This window comes from Mycetomoellerius zeteki, unplaced genomic scaffold (assembly GCF_001594055.1).
Source record: "Mycetomoellerius zeteki isolate Tzet28-1 unplaced genomic scaffold, Tzet1.0 scaffold135, whole genome shotgun sequence".
NCBI classification, from domain to species: Eukaryota; Metazoa; Arthropoda; class Insecta; order Hymenoptera; family Formicidae; genus Mycetomoellerius; species Mycetomoellerius zeteki.
The window spans coordinates 5223653-5251021 of NW_017256287.1; the positions used below are offsets into that span (position 1 = coordinate 5223653).

Consider the following 27369-nt stretch of genomic DNA (forward strand, 5'->3'; position numbering starts at 1 on the left):
TATATATATATAAATTAATTGTTGGTAGTGTCCTAATATTAATTCTACAATAAAAAAAAGTTATAATTCAATTGTTATTTCTAGCTACACTCTATGCTTTCTTCTAATTATCATCTTTCTTACAATGCATTAATTACGCTTATTGTAGAAATGCGATAAATGCAATGTTGGATAATACAAAAAAATCTACTGAAGTCAGTATTTATTAGAATTTGACCAATTGGTGCATACATACAAATTTTCGTTCGAAATCTAATTTTCAATTCGCAATCTTCGATTCTTAAATAATCTGAATTTGGATGACGCTCCCTCAGTTGTCATGACGACGGCCGTGGCGCTTCTCCCGCCCAGGTGGCGCGACGATCGCTCACAGAATGCGACGCTGTGCTCGCCGTGTAGCTGACGCCGAAACCGAATCGGTACGCGATCAGCGCGATCAGTAGCGGCACTGACATTCGGGAGAGTGGACGGCTCGCGTGGTACCCGTGTACTCCTCTGTCGCGTTCCCCGTACACGAGCGGATCGGAGCGCGCGCGAGTGCTACACCAGGAAGGCCGCTTCCGCCTTTCCGGTTGCGGTCGCCGCGCATCGCCGGGGCTCGCATTGCCTGCGGACCGCGCCGTGTGTGCCCGTGTCCGAAAAATGTAATATGGCGATGGTTGCGTCGAACATGAGCGGCCACATACAGAAGCAGCTCACCAGGAGCCTCGAGCGGATCCTGGAAGAGGCGCACCTGAGCGGCGAGCTCAAGCTGAGCGGCCGTAAGCTCAAAGACTTCCCGAAAGTCGGGAAGGCCGGCACGGCTAAATACAATCTGCAGGACACCGTAATCGCCGGTGAGTCCTCATATTTTTTTACCGGAGTTTTTCGGAGTCATCCCCATTTTTTTTCCTTTCGCTTTCTTGCCGAGGGCGATCGCTCGAAACGCGAGAAAAGCAGGAATCACTGCACTGATTGAAATATCGATTTTTGCGTTTTGTAAAATTTTGTTTGCTACGTCCTCTAATTTTATTTGTTTTGATGCACTTCTTTACGATGTCGCCGCGCGTCTTATTTCACGGCGAACCCGCGTGTGTTCAATGTTCGACGGATTGACGGCATCGTGTTGATACATAGCTCCGAAATTCTCGATGAACGTTTCATAAACGGCATTTATCAAGACGTTTAATGCCTGTATAGAGAAAACGTAGAAACCTGAAATTTGCAGGAAATTTTTTTTATCCTTGAAAATCAAGGATGGAATTTTTTGAGACATTTTAGGGAAATTTTTGGAATTTTACTTTTAAATTTAAATTATGTCTCTTTCTGAAAACAATGTTTCTTCTTGATAACGCAAAATGTTGACAGTTAAGAATAAGTATAACATACTCATCCATATATTTATATACATTCTTGTGTGTTTCGCGTATTTTTACAAAAATATCAGGATGACATTAGAAAACATTGTACCGATAAAGTAATAGTGACTTTTCTTATATTACTTTATAAGTTTTGCGTCTCGTTGAATTCTTATCTTCTATTAATTTTTAATACATTTGTTTGGGTTGCTTGACTTTATTTATTTTAAAGTTGCATTAAGAGATTTTCTAATCTTGTCTGAAATTTTGAACAAAAATATCTTCAAAATATGAGAATTCTTTTATAAGATTTCAGAAAACATCCTGATTATGCAAAGAGGTACGATCTAAGTTCACTCTTTCTATTTTTAAAAATATGTATCTAAATATAATTATCTATTTTTTCGGTAAATATATTTGAAAGTCTATTTTCGGTGCAAATGCCGCAAATAGTTTTAGAAAAATTTCGATACTTTTATTACTTCTGGTAATGCTTGCATAAAAATATTTACCTAAATATAGTCTCTGTATTTTTATTTGCATTTTAAATATATTTAAGAGAGGATTCGAAAACATACAATGCTTTAGAAAAACATCGATATTTTTATTTCCCGTAATATTTATTTGTGTATCCTCGAATAAGGTTACCCGTTATCTCGGTGGATTTGGAGTAACGTTGTATGCAAATAAGAATCGAGAATTCATAAATTTTTGGCGATTTTTCACGATTTGCAATTAGTCATCAGCATTTTTATCCAATACATTGAAACGTGTATTTTTAACATATATTGAGCCTTTATAATATGATTAATACACTTTGGAGATTAGTAGCTAACCACCATTTTCTCATAGACGCACGAAGTTTGATCGAACATCAAAAACCGAGAATATACCATTCAACAAAAATATCTGTTTCGATTCTCAGCAACATAAAAATCTCTATACTCTCTCTGATGGAAATAATTAAAAAATTCCTTCAAAAGGGGGAGGGGGTTTCTTCTTCTGCAAGATTTTAAACTACAAGTTAAAATGTGTAATATTCGCTTAATGTTAATGTTTATCAGAGTATCTCAATTAAAAATAAAATATCCTCGTATAAAAATTTTCTTCAAACTTATTGGTAGTTATTATTAAAAAGATATATTCATAAGGGAGAATTATTTCTTGGTGAATATAATATTTCATCGGGACGTTGCAGTTAATTCCCTTGGATCATTCAAGGAGAGAATACATAGTAGGTACCGTTTGTGCCAAGTGCAATGACCAAAGAAACCTTTAAGCATTACCTAACGCACGTGCACCTGCCAAGTTCGACATCTGGCGTGCATTACTCATCGGTAATTGCAACTGATTGCAAGGACTTTGTAGCAAACATAGGACTGGCAGATTTATTAAACATTCTGCTAAGCACCCAGACAGCACTTTGAAAACATTACAACGAATTAGATTCGCATTCTCATCGCATTGCATTTATGCTTAACGTCTATTCTTCGAGTTTCATTTCATTTTTAATCCGACCTGAAATATGAATATTTATATTTTGACTGTTTTGCGATTACAAATAGTTAAGTCTGAGCTAATAACGGGTTAACGGTAAATCATTGGGCTAAAAATAAGATGGTTGATGTATAAATAGCGTTTAATTTATGTTAACAGTTATTATGTTAACAATTTATGTTAACAGATTGCGAAGAGATTCTATTTTTTACGCCAGCTTTATTTTTTCACTTTGAATAAAAAGATAACAAAACCACATTTATTATGAAACCATACAAAAAAAATAATGAATTAAAATAGATTTCTCATTATATTATTTACGTAATCAAACATGATATATTGTATATACATTTTTATAAATTTGTCTAAATTTAATATAGTATCATAGTGTATAATTTTATTTTAAAACTATATATTCAGAGAAACAAGAATCTCGGAGCTCAGTTTATTTCACTCGGTATAATTCCTGCACTCCAGACATTAAAATTCTTTTTTTGACTGCGGTATTTACTCTCGCACGTACCCCTTGGCTTCGCACATAAAAATGCTCATAAAATTCATGCCGCGAGCTCCCGGGAGTCGAACACATACCTTTGTGAAGTTAATATTAATTCTTTGTATATCGATTAGCACTAGAAAAAAAATACTGGAAATACTGGAAATACTGGAAATTGTTGAAGCTTGGGCAAAGTTTATAGCAAGAGTATGCGAAATTTACTACACTCTGACATATCATTATTATACATAAAGAGACATGTCTGATGATGAACACAAATGAGCATGATAAAACGGATCAGGGAAATGTAAACTCGTGGGACTTTTCATAATGAAATTACATAAATAACGCAGATAGCACACATACATATCATAATTAAAAATGCTATGCCATATTTTACCATCTAATTTGCTGCAGCAGCTAATCTTTTTTTCAGTATACGAAAAGTAGAAATGCTAAAATAATTCGTAGATACCGAACATTTTTTTTTAAATTTACGTATCTATTAATTATTTATTTATATTAAATATCTATTAATTATCTTATTTTTTGTCAAAAAATGGTTTACCAAATTAGCAACGTATACACTGAAAAAAAGATTGGCTGCTGCAGCCAATCTTTTTTCAGTGTAACATTTCTTTTCCATATCGTTCCACTTTCTGTAATAGTAAAATCGCGTGATGCGAAATTCTCGAGACGAGTGAAACGATGAAAAATGAGGAAAAAGAAAATCAAGCGCCAAAGTTATGCATCCGTGGGGGGCTTATTTCTGCCGCGCCACATAAACGCCGTACGCGACCATGCAATCGTGTCCGTAACTCTTTCGTGTCGAGCACAAAGGACTTTCCGCGTTATAATTTTCGCGCTCGATAGATCGACGTCCTGCTTCTCCTTTTATCACCGTAGTTCGGCCTAAATGTAAAACGCGGCATGGCCGAAGCGGCGACCGCGGAAAATCAGCCGCGGGATTACGTTATCGCAGCGCGCCTATTATTTCCTGTTGTCGTAATAAGTATATGCTCGACAGCCGATAATTCCAAGAGTAACGAGAATTATGCGCGTAAGTATTTAGAGCTCGCACGTCAAAAGTTTTGATATTATCATTGTCAGCACTTCGACAGCAGCGCGTCGAAATTTACGAAGTATCGACAGATACTTTTTGTGTCTCATTATTATTCAACTATTCTATTAAGATGATATTATTATCCACAAAATATTATTCCAGACGTTGCCGCTGCGTCTGCAATTTTTGCAAGGATGAAATGCGCGAGCTTTTTATTCTATGTTGCACCTGTACAGATATATATATATATATGTATATATGGAATGGTAATACAAATAAGATTGTGTCTGTATTTCCCTCTCTAGAAAAATTCTGAAACACGTTTTGAGCATTTTTTAACATACAGTACCTACACACTAGATGTTTTTTGTTGAGGCTATTTCTTTCTACGAAATATTACAAAATTTTATTTTGCGTATTTTTTTTAATTACATTTTATATATACTTTCAAAGAGAAGAACCTTCTTTTGTGCTCCGCTACATTATATCACTTTTAATCTTGATATAATATTAATGCGCAGTGAAAAACATTTTGTATCTGTGTTAAAACCGGTCCACTCAAATCCTTATTAAAATTTTGTGTTGAATTTTTAACATATCCGAGTGTTAGCTTAACATAATGTGATTATGTTATTTGAATATTTTGTATTTTAAATTGATATAACATTTCTTAGTGTTTAAATAATACAATTTATAAATAAATGAACGAAAACATAAAAATAATATATTAAAAAATGTAAATTCTAACATAAATGAATAAAATACATTAATTTAACATATCATAAATTCATTAATTCTAATGAAACGTGCTTCCACAGTTTGCTTACAAATTATGTCAGTATTACACTTTTTGTGTTAATTTTTTTACATAATATTTGTATTACTTTCTAACATATTGATCTTATGTTAAATTAATACAAGAAGTGAATCGGAGAACACGTGAAATGTATTAAATTTATCACAAATTTTTCAACTGTGTATGTTTAACTAACACACGCATTTTCGGACACTTTGAGAAAGACAAGTACTTGAAAAGTATATTTCTCTCTAACCTCCTTCGGACACTTTTCTTATGCAGGAATTATAGCAATCCATATCTCTAAAGGCCTACAATGGGGTCTACAATGAGATTTTAAGGTGTATAAAACTTAAGCTTTAAGTCGTAAGAAATGAATCAATCGCAGTCGAATGTAAAGAAAATAATCGACTATGAATGATCAATTTCTTACGGCTTAAGGTTTATAAAGCTTAAATTTTATGCCTCAGAATCTCATTAGTCATTACAGACGTCATTTAAGATCTATAATTACATTCAAGTTGATTAATGTCGATCTCGTCACAGTCCTAAGAATTTCGTCACGATAACTAAAACTTATTCAGTATTCTTATGTATATGTTAATTCATAATATCCACGTGTGTGTGTGTGTGTGTGTGTGTGTGTGTGTGTGTGTGTGTGTGTGTGTGTGTGTGTGTGTGTGTGTGTGTATAATTCTGTAAAAGTAATGTATGTATCGGACAGTAATCTGAATCGACACGCTGCAGTATTGAGGCCGATAAATTGCAGGTTATTCTGCGACGCCGGGAAAGAATCTAGCCGATTTTAATTCGCGGCCAGTAATTCCACGTATTGAATTCGCTATTATGTTCTGTTAGATTTTACATTGCTGATTCATAATTCTTAAGCGGAACGCAGGATATTCGCGGTCTGGTTTCGCTGGCGCACTCACGCTTTTTTCTTACGCGTGTACTTACTACTTACACGGTATTCACTCATCCAGCATATAACACCTAACGTGTCAGGAATGCAAGATAACATTGCGCGTGAGATTTTTTTACAGCCGCTATTTGTGAGTTTCAATTATGGCAGCATACAGTGGACTATACAGCACGCTAATAATATTCTTACTTTCATGTTCGAGCCCAGAGTTTTCCCGCTACGGCAGCCCGCAGACACATTGCCCTATATTTTCACCGCATAGTTGTAATTAACGCTAAAGTGACGCTAGTCGAATGATAATCAACGATAAGAGCTCGCATTACTTGCGGCATATTGGCCAGAGAAAGTAAAGACACTTTCTTACTCATTTTTTATCCATACTTTCTTTAAAAAGCAATTATGAGGAGATAACTCGAGTAGCCATTCATCTTATTATAGTCTATAATTGAATATCACAGTTCATATTACAGAAATATAATAACATGATATATGTCTGCATATATTCACTCGTTGAATTTTTTGGTCAGATCGAATAGCGGACTTGTCGAATTTCGATGACATTCGTTGGGAGACGGACGGGGAGCGGAATCGCGAATTGGCGTCTCTGGAGAATGCATCGGTGGTCCAGAGATAGGGAATCACCCTGCATCCTTCTCCGTTTTTACGTTACTACTTTCCCAATTGTTATCGAACTGCCGCTTGCCTGTCCATCTTACTCTATGAGTCCTGCGACACTCCAAAGGGGACGTAACTTCATTAACGATCCCCCAGGTCACTACAGTCCGCTTGATGAGAGATCTGACAGCTTATTCCCACATCAGACCCTCCCATGAAACATGCACGCACGCCAATTAACGTTACATTTTTTCTCTTCTCTTCTGGAAAGTTCTTTTCATAACAGATCTCATATTGACAATCTTAATTTGGCATTGTAGAGAGAAATGTTTCGTAAAATGTACATACTTTTTGTAATAGTTAGTTCATTAAGCTTTATTTGTAAGATTGAATTATTAATATTGTAATATTAAAATTTTAAATTATTAATTATTGATTTTAAAGTGACTTTCGCGTGCGCGCATTATTTAATTAACATTTTATGGAACATTGAAATATACAATTTTATACTATTTTTATATACATTTTTATGTACATGTATCTTTCTGAAGTCATTCTATTACATTTCAGCTTTCTAGTATTATTTTATACAGGGTGTTTGGAAAAATCTTTCGTATAAAGGCAGAATGGACTAAACTGAGAAGAGAAGTCCTCTACCATTTTACAATTTTCGCAAGCATAGTTAACAAGATATTAATTACTAAAAATTGTCGAAAATATTGGTCTTCAATAATTTTTTACTCAAATACTATCAACTTTACAGAAAAACTGTAAGACAAAAAATGTTTATTTTTTTCTCATAAAGCACTAAAAATTTTTTCAGAATTTTTTATCAACTTTTTAGTACTGCATTTTCTTATTTTTACCAACATGAGAAAATATGGTATTAAAAAATTCTGAAAAAATTTTCAGAACCTTATGAGAAGAAAATAAACAATTTTTGTCTCTTACAGTTTTTCTGTAAAATTAATAGTATTTGAGTAAAAAATTATTGAAGATTTTCGACTATTTCTAGTAATTAATCTTGTTAACTATTGCGAAAATTGTAAAATGATAGAGGACTTTTCTTCTCAGTTTAGTCCATTCTGCCTCTATATGAAAGATTTTTCATTATTTTCCAAATACTCTGTATAATACAGGGTATATATTTAATATCTGAAAAACCTGGAAAATCTGGAATTTTTAGGGGATTACCTTTTTACTTTTAAAATTCAGGGAATTTTATCGAGACTTGGAAATTTTTAGAATTTTAGTTTCAAATTTAAATTCTGCCTCTTTCTGAAACTATTATTTCTTTAATTACCTATCTTTTCTTGGAATGCAAAATATTGATAATCAGTTAATAAAGTAGATATATACCTACATATCCCTCTCCATATATTCATTTACATTTTTATATTGTCCCGCAAGTTTTTATTTAAAAAATCTAGGTGATAGTAGAAGATAATATTTAACAGAAGAGTAATTCACTGATATTAATTGAACATAATGAGCTTTCCCTATACTGTCTTAGATTTCACGGCTTCAATTGTAAAAAATGATAAATATAATCTCGTGGAATTCCTGTCTTCTTCTAATTTTTTATATTTAGTTTGTTTGCGTTGCTTGCACTCCAATTTATTTTAAAACTGCATTAAAGAATTTTTTAATATTATTTTATATAGAATTTTGTATAAAAATACCTTCAAATAAACTGAGAATACCTTCAAAAATACCTTTAACAAAATACTGAGAATTCTCAGAAAATTTTGTTCACAAGATTTCAGTAAACACCCTGTAATATTACTTTTACGATGATTTAATACATTTTTCAATGCACAAACAAATAATTCGTTCATCTCGTTTATCTCCATTGGCGCCCCATTATTCTTCGGTATTATTAGATCTCTTTATTCATCTCGCGTCGACTTTCTCTCTCTATGTAAAGAGAGCGTATTCGGTCAGAACTGTTATCGATTATGTCACAGTATACCACGCGCATTCTTCACAGAGTACAAGGAAGAAGGGTGTGACACCCCTTTCTGCGCCGACATCCTTTTCTATGCACCATTACTCCATTTACTCCAAGCCGGTAATTCAGTCAGAGGGCGATATCTAATATCTCTTACATCCATAGATTTTAAAATCAGTGTTTGCAAATGGGATTCGCGCCGAGGTTTACGCTTTGGCGTTCTGCGCGAGTTTCTCTGCCAAGTGCAATTTCAATGCGATTGCATAGAATACATAGATTTTCGTGTATCCACACGGCCATTGTTGCAAGAACTCGAATAGTATTCATTTCGAGCGGGCTTCGGGTGTATCCAATTTTCACGAATATTACCGTTCTTCGTTTTAAGAATATACACATGCGTATATATATATATATATATATATATATACATATAGGGTTTCGTGAACTGATAGTACAACTGGCAAGAGAGTGATTCTTATACATGAAAAGATAAATCGAAAACGTAGAATACAATTTTTTTCACATGAGGCTCTGTTTTCGAGAAAATCGGCTTTAAATATTCGTCGGGATTTAATATTGATAAATTAAAGTATCATAAGTTAGAAAGTATTCATATAACTTTACTTTAGAGCAGAATGTATTCAATAAAATGAGCAACATTCTCAACAATTATAAGATAATAAAATTTATTGTGCGTGGATATCCTGTTTTTATTGTATGTTCTCGATTATCTAATATAATAATAAACACAAACATTAGCAGAAATAATCTATATTTTGTATCTATACAGAGAGATATATTAAATCGAGACATAGTTAATTAAGGGCACAGTGAAAAATCGATTTTTAAAAAAATTGATTTTTTCGCAAAGAAATTAAGTCTCATATGAAAAAAATTTATTCTACGTTTTTTTACTTATTTTTTCATTTAGAATTTTCTTCGCGATTATACCACCAGTTGTATCATGAACACCCCGTATATATAATCTGGAAAATTAGAAAACATGGCACTATGTTTCACGACGTTTCACCTTGGCGAAATTGTTGACGTGTTTCTTTTAACGGTTTACATGTTCTTTTTCGTCCGCATTGCGGAAAACTGATACGCGAATGTCTCTTGTGCTAGTCATTATGACTTTGCAGAATGATGCACATTACAATGTGCGTTCGACGAAAAAAAGAAATAATTTGTTTTACATTTGTTTAGAATTACATTTGTTGTCATTTCTTCTGCTCCTAATTGCCTTCTAATAATTTTAGTTTTCTAAAGTCTTACAATTCTGTCATAAATTCTCGAGAACTAAATGTACTATCGTCTATAAATTTACTATTCAACGAATAAGACAATGTAGCCTCAATGTACTGTCGCATCGATCGAAGAAATCTGAGAGCAGTAGTGCGTAACATAAAGCTTGCGACTTCGTCGACCAGCTGTAGTATCTCAACCATCTAATTTGTCGAGCATGAATTTATCGGACGTTTACCATACGTTGTTTATATATGGTATATACATGTAAGTTATCGCACAATAACTTATCAGAGACTTAATAACTAGCGGTCGCAAAGTTACGAATAGGCGATTATTCTTCAGTGTCAGCAACTACCTCGTTCCAGGAACTTCTGAACATTCATTCTCTATTTTATTATGTGATACTCATAATTTCTTTATGAAATTATTTTAAAAAGACGCAGAAAAACGAAGAAAGACACGAGTACAGTGATCGTGCTCCACGATTTCAGTGGATCACTTCGCCTTTATTTCGTTTGTTTTCACTTTCTCTTTCTTTTTTTATTCCACTCATTCTCTAATATCTCGCGCTACGAATGATCGGCTGACCACTGTAACGAAAGTGTTTCCTTCCTGAATCACTTTAGGACGGTTTCTGTAATACTCGAGCGTATTAAAAGATTTCAATCCGATTTAGTCTGCTGAGAATGGAGTATATTCCGGGCACCGTTCGTGATGATTTTACACAGTAATTAAAATTATTTATAAACCGCGATATTTTCTTATGACGCATCAAATTTTAAAAATTAATTTGGTGAAAATTGGTGGAAACTGAAAGTTTGCACTCTTAAATTCATAATGTCAAATTATATCTAATTTCAGGTTTATTTTTAATCATTTCTATAGGTTGCCACTGTTCCTATTCAACATATTATTATATTAATTTTATAATTTAACTCAAGAAAATATAAATTAAAGACTTAAATTTAAGACTTAAATTAAAGACTTAAATTTAATTTACGGTTTGCTAAATACGTTAATATGGATGTTCACTTTGAAATTAACCACAGAAATGGATTGACTTACATTTGACACATTTGAAAGTTAAAAATAACACAAAATATTATTTAACTGGGTTACCATTGCTGCTTTAATATCTAACAGTGTGAAATTGATTATTCTATTTTTTACACAACTGATTATTAATAGAAAATCGTTCTTTGAATTATCGGAAATTAGTCAATATTATAATAATAGGTAATATTATTTGAAGTAATAAAGAAAGTGTGAACATTATCACTTGATATGGTAATAACGTATTAATATAAATCAGAAATTAATAAAATTCCTCATTGAGAAAAATTTCTGAAAAATTTTGAAAATGAACGAACTAGAAAATTTTGATTAATCAGAATTCTGCAGGTTATCTCAACTAAAATTATAATAGATTTAATTAGAAAACTCCGATTTATTTATTTTCAACTAGAACTCTAATTAATATAACCAAACTCTTTTCAGTGCTTAATCTGTATAATAAATGGAATCTTCTCTAAAGTGATATTTATCCGTTAAATAATGTAAAAAAAATCTTACAACTCAAGAAAAAATATAGTAAGCTTTGTCGGAAAAAAAATCACGAATGGCATTTCCGGTTTCGACGAAGAGAAAGTCACGAATTCCTCACGCGAATTGTTCTCTCCGGTGATCAATAATCTCGAACGGAAAGTCCCTTTTTGCCGCCGATCGACATTGTTCTCACCGAACCACGAAAATCCGAACGATATACAGAATTTACTGCCGGGGGTGGTAACGACCCTCCGAATTATCTCCAGCGGTATCGAAACACCGCGTCCGTCCGGTTTGTGAGGGTGAGAAGCGCCGTGTTTTTACAGGGGTGGAGCGGCATGCATGCAACTTGCGCGCGTGCCGAGCGGGAATGTTCTGTACCATGAATATAAGAGAGACATTCGTGTACGAGCGCCCGAAGAGCTAAAGATAGAGACACCGCAGCTGCAGAGACAGGGGTGCCAAAAGGTCGATACTCCACAATGTGTTATATTGTGGGGTCTGTGGCGCCTTTACTCTTGGGTTTCGTTTATCAGCGTCGGAAGTGTTCGGCTTACTGCCACCCCCAATGCAAGTTGAAGTACGGCGCTATATCTTCTGCCAAAGTAAGCTGATGCGAAACAAGTAGAAAACGTGGTTAAGGTAAATCTAGATATGTCAAAGTGCATCAGATTAACTCTAGAACACGTATGAGATAATACAGTTTTAGCTGATATCAGAAGATTGGATTATCATCTTGCTGGGAATAAAACTGATAATACTAATTGCTAGTGGTAGTTGATATCGATTATTACTGATTATTATCATTGATTTGATGTGATCTTTATTGATAATAATTGAGAAAGTATCAATGAAAATTTGAAGTACGTGTTAAATTATCTTAGCATTATTGATATAAATGATTCAAAATTACGTCAGGAAGAGTAACAAACAATAAACACAATTTTTTTTCTCATAATCTAAGATAGAAGTATACTTAAGTATTATACATATACCTTATGTATCAATATATTGAATGGAAGGGTAATCCTAATAATTAATCGGTGCAATCGTAAAAGAAAATTTAACGAGCTATTTTAGAGCGTGCCGTAAAGCAAATTCGTCAATGTAATCCGGTCCTGTCGTTTATCTACAGCGTTCGTCCCTGCTAAAGGAGCACTTTCTGGTGAGACGAAATCTCTTGCATGCTTTGCGAAGCACCCAAGGCTCGAGGAATTCTATTTGCAAATGTATTGTGCATATGTATAATATAAAATGTCTCGATTTATTGGCTATCGCGATATTTTTATGTCATCTTAATGGAAAATATATCGACTCAAGAATACCGCAAGCGATATTTTCTTTTTTATTAGAATAACATTAGGAACGTTTATTATTATTCTATGTAATATTTCTAAATTTTTATGATGTATCTTTATATGTATATATATAATATTGTTATAAACACTGAGAAAAAAATATCTTCCGGTAATTTACGTTTATCAAGATTAATCTGTTTGATGTTAATTCTTCAAAAAGTTTCAAAAGGAGTATTGTGCTCAAAAGAAGATTTTGGTAACTAAATTGATCAGCGAGGCATTAAGAGGTTTCTTTAATCGGTTTATTTTTTCGATCGATGCAGTAAAAAGTAGTAGCATCGCGAATATCACCCATCTAATCGTTCTATAATCCGACAAATACATGCAATATACATGTGAATGAAAATCGTTGACAAAGCTTTTACATTGACAAAGGATTCACATTTTGCCTTTAACGCAGATAATTCGGAGGTGCTGGAACACGCTAATGTCACATTTTATCGACAATAGCGCAAAATAGTAGCCGATTAGTAGTCTTCTGAACTAAATTTAGAGGAATATTATGTGAAGTGCATTCTTTCGATTGCATGAATATAAATCATTCATAACAAACTACCGCGCTAATGCATCGATCATTTCATGTAGACCTTGCCATAGAAAAGCATATAATAGAAATAGATGTACTTTTACACGAGTAATTTAACGTTATTTTATTCTTCTACCTTTTTGTATTTTAAAATTATTCTACATTATTTATTTCTTCATAATAGTACATAAATAAAATTATAAATTGCATGTTACACATATTGCATCTAATCTCATCTATTATTAATTTTTATTCAATAGAAATGAAGTAGGCATTTTATATTTTCGGTTCACTATGTGACTTCTTTTCGAAATATATGTGAAGAATTAGTTTATTTTTTAAATATAACTCCAGAATTATTTTTAGGTAAAAGTCAGAATTTGATCAACTATATCGAAATTATAAAAATGCTAATTTTATAGAAACGTTATTTAATCATGATTTTTTCTACATTTATATACGTGTGTTAATCATTACATGATTTAGTAATGAATATATCAAGAAGAGTTTAGACATTTAACTTAAAGGGATTAATCGCTATTTTCATAAGACGTTTTTGCGCGTCATAAATTTCTTTTCGACTCCAGCTGCGAAGGCGAGTGTGACCTTTCCCTTATCCCTAATTTGTACGACGACGAATATGAATGAAAACAGCGAACGGAGGTCTCGTGCCAAATGCGGCGCGACACTTCTACGTAATGAGACAGTCCGGGCTCTCTGTGTCTGTCACATCTGAGGTCTATACCTCGCGTCGCACGTGCACCAACTAGTCTTACCAGATGAATGTGCCCGATATGGCGTTGTGCCGGCGTCTCTCGCGTGCCTCCGGACAGCCATGCGTTTATTGTCCTTTGTCTGTGCATATATAATGCACCAGCGACTAACAATAAGAGAAATATCAGGCACTTCCTCTGGTATTGGCAATACACACTTTAATTAGGTTCATCGGACGGGAGTCTCTGAACTGCATTTTTTGACACTGCTTGGAAAATTTCTAAACAGGATTTAAATATTGCCATTGAAGCTGTGATAACTTAATGTATTAGAAAGAATAATATTTCAAAATTAAATAGAGGATAGAAACATAAATATATCACTGAAAACTGCATATCCACCTTGAAATTAAACAAGTGAGTTAATTATTTATTGATACACAATAAAATTGTACTATTAGATAAATAATATTCCAAATTAAGCAAAATGCAACAGAATTATTAAATTCGAATTAAAAGTAATAAGAAAGTATTCCTTCGATGTTTTAAGTTATATATACAGACTTAATGTGTCTTATTATGCAATATTTACTGTATATAAAGTGTGATAATTCTTTTCCATTTTTGATGCTAAAATTGGCGATGCCAAGAATGAACAAAGATGGAAAAAATAAGTCGAGATCGGTTTTCATTGCTCTGGAGATTACACGCGATTCTACGAACGTGATGTACCATCGTGCGTTTAATAATAATGATTCGCGGCTAATTAACTAAAATAATGTACTGTGTATTTTATCTACGCATTCGTAGATCATATACAAATCGGTCGCGGTTACTCCACAGCTTTCATGATTCAGACGCCTTCCAAACACGAGTGTATCGCCTTTGCGAATTAGTGCCGCACGCGCGAGCAAGCACGCGAGCTTATAGCGGCTTCTTGATGAGGCGTATTAATTCAACACCTTCGCGTCCAGGCTCTAATTATCGCACGATGGATAAAACATAAGATTATAGCGGAAAAATTAATGGAAGCGCTGGAATGTAGCGTAGTTCCGAAAGTCCCGTAAGATTTACTCTTGGCAAAACTTCACGAGCGAAATCTGCTTTATTTTAAATTGTTTTTTATGTATCCATTTATATCCAATTAGTTTTTTTTACCATAATTTTAATGTATTTTCTATACTGAACAATTCTTCGTCGTCTTTCCCACGTTGCGGCAAAAGCGTTTAATTTTTTATTCAGTAAATGAGTTTTCCAGTAATCGTCTAACACTGACCTTGCTGCGAGTAATCGTTGTCCATCCCATAAAATAGCGCATCGCGACAAGGTTGATTTTTTTTTATATGCTTTTCGCTATTTGCAGCAGTTTATCCGTCATTTACGTATAACGTGTGTCACCGTATCATATGCGCCACCATTCCTCGTGTATATCGCATATGCAAGGCAACATGGTGGTTTCGTTGCCGAGTTATAATTAACTCTATCGCAGGGCCGCACTAATATCATCTCGGCTCGGTTCTACATCACAATTTCGTGCAACTGGTACTTATTATCTGGTGAAAAAGTGTAGTAATTGCCGAATACGTCGCAATATGTGGCTCTTCATAAAAATCGTATGAAAGGAAATAGCAATTTACTAACGAAGAGACAGTGTTCTCGCAATCTTCCTGTAGTATCCTCCTGTTCTATTCCAGTAAATGTTGGTTAAAAGTTAATTAAAGTTTTATAGACTCTCTCTCTCTCTCTCTCTCTCTCTCTCTCTCTCTCTCTCTCTCTGTCTCTCTCTGTAGAAATGGAACTATAAATTAATTGAACTTATTTTATTTCAGTTAATTGTACAACGTTATTCTGTGGATTATTATACGATCTTTTTTTCGTAGAATTTAATTACATTGATTCTGATTACTATATGTTGAATTCTGTTCATTTTTCAGTTCATTATACAAGTTTAGATATTATTAATAGCCATTAATTAATTCAAGTCTTCAATTCAATCGTGTTAACAAGATACTTATCTAAACCGCGGAAGTTTTCGAAAGTTGCGAGTCCAAAAGAAGTATTCACGGTCTATAACTTAGAAACCTTTGTAAAGAAGCTGCACTAACCCTCGCTCCGATGCACCCGTTGTTCGAAGATAAAGCATCTTCCACAAGTTATCGATGGCTTAGAGAAAAGCTATACGAGCCATGGCTTAACTTTTTTCCTTTTCAATATCGGTACTCGTGATACGCCGATTATTGTAACGTTTGTTTTTATCACTGCAATTATCACTTGATATTCTTAGATATATCGAATGAATAAATAAAAAAAAAATAAATAAGAAAGAAAAAGTTTTATTAAATAAACATTTTATAAGTAGAACAAATTTTTCTTTGTAATATACATATATAATAGTTTACGTAAACAAATTAATAAATTTTAAAATGCAAAACTATCTAGACAATTAGGTAATATATCTAATTTCTAGAAAAATAATGCATATTTTCTAAATAATATTAAATATCGAGTGTAAATAAATTTGCGAAAGAGAGAGAATGAAAAAAATAATAAAAAGTATATATTCTTAAGAAAACGCGACACTGTACACTATAAAAAATATCGATGTGGATTTAACACCCATGCGGTGTTCATATATGTGTTGGTGTTAACATCAACACAGGTATGGATTTCAAAAACTTCTGGTTGGACTTTATATCAACACCATCACAGTGTGGATTTAAAGTCCATGGTGTTACATCCACATCACATTGGTGTTAATATTAACATCAACACAGAGAGAATTATATAGACATCTCTATTTTTAAGAGTAGTATTGCACGTGCCATGTTGTACAACTCAACTTTGATAGAAACGGAACACGTTGTTTGTATCATCTATGTTAAGTGTGCTTTACGGCTTGAAAATATAAAAACTCGGGAAAACATGCAGAAAGAAAACCAGGACGACGGATCCTCTATCTAGCATTCAACCATATTTTAAATGTCACTATGTATACACCGCAAAAGATAATTTTTGCTTGGATCATTGTAAATAATGGAGTTTAGTTTCCGTGAATTGAATTTTTATTTCAATCGTGTGTATCTTGACAATTCATTATTTGAAATTCTGATCTCGTTATAAAGTAGAATTAACTTTTAAATTGATTTAAAATGTCTATGAAAACCTAAATATTATAAGTTACCAGCATTAATTGTAAACATCACTGGCACCGACAGATAAGTTCCGAAACTCAATAGGTGTAGTAAGCCTCAAGCTTAAAGAAATTAATCAATCGCAGTCGAATATGAGAAGAATAATTAACTATAATTGTCAAAAATCACAATTCTTATATATATAAGGCTCAAAGAGATTTAAATACTTTTTTTTAATTTTATAATCATATGTCACATCAGTTATCGATCCTCCGATTAGTTGTTTTTGTTGCTACCATTAGTGGTAATATACGCTGGTAAGCTATTACGCTTCGATGTGGAAAGTATAGTGAACGTTAAGATGCTTATAACGCTTAGTATACACAATCCTTCGTGTGTATCGTTACGGTATGACCCATATATCGATTCATCGACTGCAAAATCGACTCTTCGGCCGTATTATCTACAGATACTCGTACATTGCCGCGATGGAACGTCAACGGCCGCCGATGCCGATGCACGCTTATGTGCGTGCAGTTACGCACTTGCGCTTGCTACATACAACGCTGATTGACTGGCCATCCTTTGTATTTACGAGCACCATAAAGACCGATTCATTACTATTATTGTCGAGTGTTTAATCCAAGTGAGTAGTCATCCTACAAGCGTTTCGCTCGAATTGAAAATTGTTTTCTTTCAACGCGGGTTATCCCGAGAGACCACCTACAGATTTCTCGGTTAATTTGCTATTCTCAATCTTTACCATTTTCAGAAAGGAAATGATCGCGTTAAGAAATACGTCTTTTGAAACTGATTGTCATTATGCACGGTTTCAATGCAACCGTGATCAAACGTATGATATCAAGCTTCGGATATCCTTTCATGTCTCAGGCACATAGACGTTTATGCATTCATAGAAATTTCTGAAGACTTCTCAAGATTTACCTAACAATAGACGCATCTAATATTCCTTTTTTTTTGTAAGATATGTATATTCGATACTTCAATCATTAGACCTATTTTTTTCAATTGTATTACACTTTCTTCTGCTTCCTTTCTCTTTCTCCAAAAGTCTGCGCACACAACTGTGTTATTTGAAATGCAGAAAGTGTCAGAATAATTGAAAAGAACAGGCTTTATCCCTATCTTTAACTTTCCGATGCATACACGGTGAGTCACTTCAGTCCTTTGTCCTCTAGTGTCACATAGCTATTAGCATAATTTGTTGAACTTTTACACTTAAATTTTGCTTGTATTCACTTTATATTGCCATTTTTTATTTGACAAATGCAATAAAAAACTTTCTAGATATTAATTATTTCTATTGGATATTGGAAAAAGAGTAATACTCTCCATTTCCATTTTAAAACAGTTGCAGCACTGTTAATAAAAACGAACAATCCATCCTATCTCTTGGATACAAAAAGAATTTAATTTCACAGCCACGCATGGCTTCGCAGTTTGCTCTATATTTTTCACTCGTACAAATTTAATCGCACGTTTGTGGCGTATTTAGGTCGTGATGTGCAATTTCTCGCGGACATTTGCAAAATTTGAAAACTCGAAAATTCTTTTTAATATTTTATACGTTCCATTATTTCTGAACGAAATTCAATGATTAATTCTTTTGAGAAATGAGCAGATTGTATGAAAATATTTTATTTAACAATAAATACCTCATTTTTCATATGAAAACAACAATTTTAAATATTATATTTAAAAAAAGGAGGATAACGAAAGAAATTTTTATACTGTAATGTGAGCTAATTTCTATATAATTGTAGTTTGACTATATTGTATGTCCAATTTGCCTTGATGTCTATCGCATTTATCGCCGAAAATGTGATTATCTCCATTGGTTGGCTTACATTGTTACACTCGTAAAATATTGCTTCTTCCGAAAAAAAATTCCGATCGCTTATTGTTCGAACTCTCCGTAGTGCTCCCATTGCGCGAAATTTATCTGACAAGATAAAAGGATAGGGTTCAGCGCAATCAATCTGCGATATATTCTTGCTAACGCAATTTGCACGCGATTTACGAGATTACGAGGTTACAAGACTATAACACAAAAACCAATAAATTTATTTCCTAGTTCCTAGAAGATCATAAATTTTTGAAGTTAGAATTTGATGCAGATGAGTTTCAATTAATTCTCAAGTTTTAATTAAAATTATTAATTAAAATTCTTGAATGTTTAAGCTAATTTAATTTTTAATATCCAATTTATATCTTAAATTTAAAACAATTGATTTAATTATTATTATCAATCTTTTAATTCGCAATTACATTTGAATAAAATATAACATGTATCTTTCTTTTTTAATATGTAATTTTTTATTATATAATATAATATATAAATATTAAACATCTCTGGTAAATAAAAAATTGAGCTAAATCTTGCCTTGATCTGATTTAATTTGCAATTATAGCGATGACAATAATGAATCCTTTCGTGACTTTAGTCCCTCTACTCATACAGTAATTTCTCTACAGTTACGGATGACACGTTTCAGCTTGTAGAGTGTTGGTTCGTGAGTAGTAACGATCGAAAGATCAAAGCTACTTTCTGCTAGTTGCATTTGGCGCGATCGTACATGCATGATCGAAATATTTGCGCGCTGCGTTAATCCGTACTTGAATGTACTCGCTAATAATGTGCGATATGGGTGAAAATATGTGAACATATAGAGATTGAGACCATTGAGACGACTTATATCTCTCATGTTTCTTTCACCAAGTGCCATATCCGCGCCTGAAAATGTACAGCCTCCATTTGTAAGCTGCACCAGGATAAAGCATTGTCGAAAGCGGAGTAATGTATCGCGAACGACGAGTGGAAGTCGCGATAGCCAAGTGCGAACAGCTCATACATAGAAAATATAATATATAAGGCGATTCACAGCTTTTCATCATTATTCTACGAAGATTCTCTATATAAACAAATTGAAGAAATTTCTTAACCGCAGTTTCTAAATTAAAAAGCGATTTCGTGAATAATATTAAATTACGCAAATAATAAATTATGATGAACTTTATATTTTGATATTATTCATAAAGTCGCTTATTATAAAATTTACAAAATGAATTATAAATTTTATCTACACATAGGTCAAAGTCTCACTATAAATGTTTTGAAGCATTTAATAAATTTGATCAATCAGAAGAAAGAATTCTACTAACTGATCAATTAAAAAATGCTTCAAAGCATTTACAGTATCATGTTGGTCGTATTCATAGTTATCTCTTTTTAATAGGAATATAATTATAAGTTTTTTTTTCATAAACATATTCGCATGTGTCTCGACAGGCATATCAATCGTTCTTTCTCTTCCACGATGTCATCTACACTGTCGCTCGATAGCACGTCAGTATAATTTGTAGGCCGCCTCATCATTAAGGCTAATTCAATCTACGAAAGCGCGACTCTTGGCTTCGCTGGCTCGAATTGGGAGGCGCGACCACGTGTGAATAATACGCGTGGGGACCGATGAATTCGTTTCCACGATTATCTCAAGTCGTCATTTGTGCTTAACAAATGACGATGAACAGAGCCGTCTTTTAAGCCTTTCGCAGTCGCATCTCAAACTGATTCATACGAGATCGCGATAACAGAAACGGCTATAATGGTAGAAGAGATTTAAATCGCAAAGAAACTGTCATGTGTGTACATGTTGCAATTAATGTTTTTGTAATATTTATTAATATTTTTTATAACACTATCTGTGATACAAGATGTAGATAATTATTAATATTAAGACTCCTGCGTAGTCACCACAGCCATGTTAGATCGTGACGTCAGAAACGAGAAATGACACATTAACTTTTATTATACGTGCTATTTAAATATAAATTAAGACAGTTTGGATAAAACAAAATGATGAGATTGCTTTAAAACATTTGTAAACTGAACCATTTGTAAAGAATGGTTCAAAGTCGAGAGAATGGACGAAAACTATACTTATCTTTCCTGACATTCAGTAAATAATCATAAAAAGTGATAAAAGGCACGTGTAAATGAAAAGAAGCTACGTGTATTGAATAAAAGCACTTCACGTATCTTTTATCACTTTTTACGATTATTTGTTGACTGTCAAGGGGGATAAGCATAGTTTTTGTCCATTTTCATCTCGAGTTTTATAAATGTTTTAAAACGATTTCATCATTTTGTTTTATCCAAATTGTCTTTATTTACCAATGGCACGTAATAAAATTTAACGTGTTATTTTCGTTTCTGATGTCACGATTCAATATGACTGTGACTACGCAGGAGCCTTAATTGCAATGTAATGACATATATATAATAGTTACACTTGTTACAATTAATTATTTATGTGTCACGACTTCTCTCTCTCTCTCTCTCCCCCCTCTCTCTCTCTCTCTCTCTTTACACTTTTATTTCTCAACATATATGCCTAAATTAAATTACGATCTTTAATAACTACGCAAATACACAATTATAATGTGATAAGCTTAACTTTATGCCGTCAGAGTATAAATAAAATTCTTTTTTTGTAATTCTATTTTTACCGTCTCGCATCGTAATGAAATTTTCACGTTTAGCCTTCCGCTTGATTGCGCTTCCATCGGATATTATCTTTTCTCGAGCTTTTCTCTTCAACATAAATTCCCATTTTCCACTACTTGTTTTCTTTTGCATTAAGTATAACAACGTGGTAGGATGTATAAAATGAAAACATGCTTGATGTTCATTATTTTAGCATCAGTCTCCGTAAAGCAAGAAAACAAAAAAGGAAGATTTTTCCTATCATAATTAAACGCTGTAAAAATATATTATTTGAGACTCTCCGTTGCAAGCAATGAGTATAGAAAGTATAGAATCCACACGGAAATAAGTGAATATAATCAGCAACGGAAATATTGTGAAATCACCGCGTGTATTCTTGATAAATATATTTCCTATACATGTATCCAATACATATTCTCTAATCTTAATGATGAATTAATTTTTTGCCTACATTGCTGAAACTTAATTCATAAAAATTCCTTAGCTTCATTTATAATCATAAAATTATTGATATTCAATACTTCTTTTAAGAAATAGCCGACTATACAAATTTTAATTAAAGAACCAGTTGGCAAAATTAAAATTGACGCGATTGGAACACCCTGTATATCGGCGCCAGCGTAAAATCGAAACGTTCTCGACGGGAAAAAAAAACGTCTCCTTTGTTCCTCTGCCGTGTATGTCGCGTTCGTGCATACACACTGGCACGTCTACCAAATGTACGTACATCTATAATCACGCACGGTCGAACGCGTGGCCGGTGACTGCTACGTGCACAATACGACGCACTGTTCGACACGCATCAGCCATCTCGTCCACGTACAAACCGGATCGTGAAAACGTTCAGAAATATCATCGTTTCTCCCATTTACGAATTTTTTCCAGCGAAATTTGGAACAGGTTCCGTTAGGATTGTACATTTATTTCTTAATTAGCGATTTCTTTTTTTTTTCTTTCAAAATTCTCTCTCACACAGTTGGAATAAATGTGTTAAATTTAACATAAATTGCATGTCCTAAACGGTCCACTCAAATTTTTGAGTTAATTTTACACAAGATGAATATGTTAGAAAGTAACACAAATATTATGTAAGAGAATAAATACAAGGAAAGATAACATCGATACAGTTTGTAAACATACCGTGGGAATATTTTTTTTTTTTTTCAGAAAATTAATATTTATGATATGTTAAATTAACACATATTTCATTCATTTGTCTTAAAATTTACGTTTTAAAACACATTACTTTTATGTTACTTGTTCACTTATTCATAAATTGTGTCATTTTGACACTAAGAAACATTGAATATCAATTTCACAAAAAATCTTTAAATAACATAATCACATTATGTTAAATTAATACTCGAATATGTTAAATAATTTTACACAAACTGTTAACACAAACGTAAGTGGACCGTTTCCAACACAAATACACAAATTTTTTTACTGTGCACGTCCAAAAAAGATCGTCTCGGCATTAGTTTATATCGTTTTTATTGCTGCGTAATTCAATTCTCTGCAAGTTTCCATGTACGTAATTCATGCCTAGTCGAATAGTCGCGCACCAGATGGTCGACAACTCGCTGTCGTGGAAATTATCTCTGATGGTCGACTTAGACGGAATCCAAACACCGTCCATCAGAACGCGCATACGAGATTTCCAGGCGTTACAGCGCCCGGTGAATTCAATTTTGTTGGAAGCGTTGAAAATGTTCCGACAAAATATTAGCTTCAAACGTGCAGATTCGGCTATGTAACACCACAGAGGATTCTATTTTATTTCATATAAATGCAAATAACTAAACTTTTAAAATAACAGTTCCGTCTATCAACATTAGTTTATGATACTTCACTATTTTGATATACAGCCTTTGTTCAATGTTAGGCGTCTGTATTTTTTTATTTATCTGGAATTCTTTTACCTGTATTATTTTCTATTGGTTACTGATATTATATTTAAATTTAAAGCAGTGATGCACAATCTAGCTTTTTAAGAATCATTTTCAAAAAGCCATTTTTTAAAATAGGTAAAATATTTCGAGCATAATGTTTATTTCATTTGCAAAATAGAAATATGATTTTATATTTTTAACTATGAGCTGGCGGGTTACAAAAAATTTACAGGTGAGTCGCAAGTTGCACATTACTGATTTAAGGATTCTTGAAACAAAGAATAATTCCCAGCAAATGCTATAAATTTATGAGCTAAACATTAAATAATAGTTAATAATAGAATTTACTTCAGCTTACATTGTCAGTTATCCATCCTATAACTTATAAGATACTTTTATACAAAATAACAAAACTACTTAATTTAGCTATTGTTGTACCCTGAGCTTACTATTGTCACATCAAAAAGAACCAGGTTTATACAAACAAAAATGGTTAATAAGATGTTTAATACTTTTGGCCAAGTTTGTACACATCTACATGGAAAAATAATTTAAATAAAAGTATACCTAAATAATTCTCTTATAATCGAAATTATTTTAAAAATGTGTAATTTAATAAAAACATTTCTTAAAAATTTATTAAGCATTATTATTAATCACTAATAGCCACCGCGATAAATAACGTCAGCTGGTGAATGTCGTCGAGTTTCGCCCAGGCGATAGCGAGCTCTTGAATTCCGCATTCGATCGAGTATGCTAGTCTCGTCCATACTTGCGTCCGTACGTCGCCGGAAGTTGTGGCGGTCCTTACAAAAGCGATGAGAGAGAGAGAGAGAGAGAGAGAGAGAGAGAGAGAGAGAGAGAGAGGAAACGAGAGAGAAAGATAGAACTACCTCCTTGTTCCCGCACGGTTCTCTACCTCGTATACCTCTTCGTCTTTGACGCGATCTCACCCGCCAATGACACGACAATCGCGATGCGGTTCAAGGACAGCACGCGACAACGAAGAAACGTTCTCAAGTCGTCGGACGGATGCACCATGAACTTCTTCTCTCCGTGTGGACAATTCTTCTCTTTCCCCGCTTCTTCTCTCACCGGTGCTGTCTCCCGCGATGTCGTTTTTCTTCTGGCCTCCACGGCGGCGTCATATGTCGCCACCGTGACGACGACAACGACGATGGCGAAAGTCAATTATGTGAGAATCGCGCTCTACTAGACATGCGAAGTGTGCGATGACTTTTGCGAATTCTCGAAAGAGTGCTTTTGCTTTGCCAGAGGATTGATGTTGATTTTTTGCTCTCCTGCTGGTCTGTCCGGTAACTCTGCGCCATATGGAATTAACAAAGTTTGCGCTACGTCACAATGACAATGTCAAACATGATCTAGAGGCTTGAGCTTTGGTTTCCTCGTTCTTATATTTATTTGAAGATCTTTACAGCTCTTAGACGTTCATTATTATTGTGCAATTTTAAGTTGTTTAAAGGGGATATTAATAATAATATTGTATAATTATTATAATAATATTGTATAAAATAATTGTACAATAACGTTCAGCGTCTGAGAGTCGTTTAAGATTTTCATTAATATATTAATACCCTCTTTAAACGATTTAAAACAAATAATTTAGACACTCAATACAGCTTTCAGACAATCAATAATATTGTATAATCAAATATTGTGCAATAATATTGATTATAAGGGGCAGTTTTATATTTTCTTGCGTTAAGAAGATACACAATGTTACAATTTTAAATCGAATGAATATAGACATCGATCGTGTTAGGAATTCAAATAATAAAAAAGATACAGTGTTATAATTACAGTAAAGTTAAATGTATCGCCTTTTAAGTAGCTATTTTGTTTCAGAGGAAATAATGAGATAATTATACTGAAGGAACGTTCGTTGATTAAATACCATATAATATTTCGCGTATATCAATTATAATTATTTAGAAAAGAGACAAGTAAAGACATTACGATCTCCGTGAGAGGTCGAAGAATTGATACTTAAAGTAGAAAAAAGTATTCAGTGATTTCTATATTTTTCTATGCAAACAGCTTTTGCTGCAAGTGCAGCTGGCGCACTCTCATACGGTGCATTTTGCACGAAGTTTCCGGCCAGTCTCCCGCAGAGTAACTCGGTCAAATTTCACGCTGATAAGACCGTGAATATTTCACTTTGTCTCGGAGCAGAATGCACGCCGGAGTGAGCAACGCGCACGCGGGGCACCTTGCGTACTTGACTGCGGCAACCCCATAGGCAATATTTGCCACCATGGGGCTGTTATCGATCGCCCCCTCTGTTACCACGGTTTCAAGGCGACCCTTATGTAGGCTCTTACGGCCCCGCACGTATCCCGGCATAAGATAACTTAACGACGTAAAGTCACGCTTCTTCTTGAACGTGTGCCAACGATGGATCTCTTCTTTCCAGTCACACTTCTGCGTTCGCAAGTACGTGGCGACAATAAGAAAAATCTAAAACTTTGTGTTCACGATGCTAGAAATCACTTCGAGAAACACGGAAAGAACGATTTTGTTGAGGTATCCAAAAATTTAGTTAGATAGAAGTCTGAAAATAAATTTTGTTGGACTATCAAAATAATTATGTAAGACGTTTAAGCTGATTGGTAGTAAGAATATTGAAATTGTTTACGACATTGCTCATCATGCTTGAATTTTCTATATAAATATTTTGACCAATTACTCTCTAAAAGTGAATCAGTGTATTATCACTGACTTCAGTGTTACACTCATAATTGTAATATCAGCGAATATTTACTGTTTTTCAGTAATAATACACTGATTTATTTTGAGAAGTTATGATTTCTACAGATTGAATCTGCAGAAAATCATAACCTCTAAAATGGAGTGTATTATTACAAAAAAATAGTAAATATTTGCTGATGACTTCAGTGCTACACTTATAACTGATGTAATCAGTAATACACTAATTCACTTTTAGAGAGTATTTTCAAATCTGTATCTAACTAAATTTTTAGATATTTCAGAAAAATCGTTCTTTCCATATGTGAATGTAGGAGATTAATAACATTTGAACATATGTTTACAATTTTTTTTCTTTCCTCTGATTCTATTATTAAAAGAAATACTAAAAGGTTTTGTCATGAATTATGTTAGTTCGCTTATACAGGGTGTTTCTTAAAAACCGTCCACTAAGCACATAGCGCTATTCCTGATAAAAAATTGAGTCGATAAGTATTAGGAAATTTTTTTCTACAGTGCTTAATGAAGCAGCTATTATCGAGTAGAGATAATCCAATCGACGCCGTGCTTTAAACGGACGTGCGATTATCTTTACTCGATAATAACTGTTTCATTAAGCACTGTAGAAAAAAATTTCCTAATACTTATCGACTCAATTTTTTATCAGGAATAGCGCTATGTGCTTAGTGGGCGGTTTTTAAAAAACATCCTGTATACACAATTGATAGAAACTAATATGATGATTACGGCGCCGGATATACTTATCGCTGGCGTAATACTTATCACCGATTGAATCGTATAACGAGCAAAACCGACCGACGGGATTGATATTATATTACGTTGTTGCAAACAGGGTCCGTCATTCGACAGAAATACATTCTTGTATTGGCGAACATGTACTAACTGCGTAATACTGCCAAAAGAAATTCCGAAATTCTCAAATAAAATAGATTAAAAATACAAGCAAAGAGTAACTCTCGAGAATGTCAAAATAAATTAAAGTAAAATAAAAGAAATAAAATAA

At 33.5% G+C, this 27369-nt stretch overlaps 1 protein-coding gene across 3 annotated transcripts in view; it reads left to right on the forward strand.

The window, feature by feature from the left end:
• The first annotated feature begins 454 nt into the window (after window positions 1–454).
• Window positions 455–27369, forward strand: part of Lrch (Leucine-rich-repeats and calponin homology domain protein) — a 48167-nt gene continuing 21252 nt past the window's right edge. For all 3 annotated transcript variants that reach the window (XM_018461912.1, XM_018461911.1, XM_018461913.1), the window contains exon 1: window positions 455–836. In XM_018461912.1, coding sequence (XP_018317414.1) covers window positions 650–836 — 187 coding nt within the window. In that variant the 5' untranslated portion in view covers window positions 455–649. The remainder of the gene's footprint in view (window positions 837–27369) is intronic.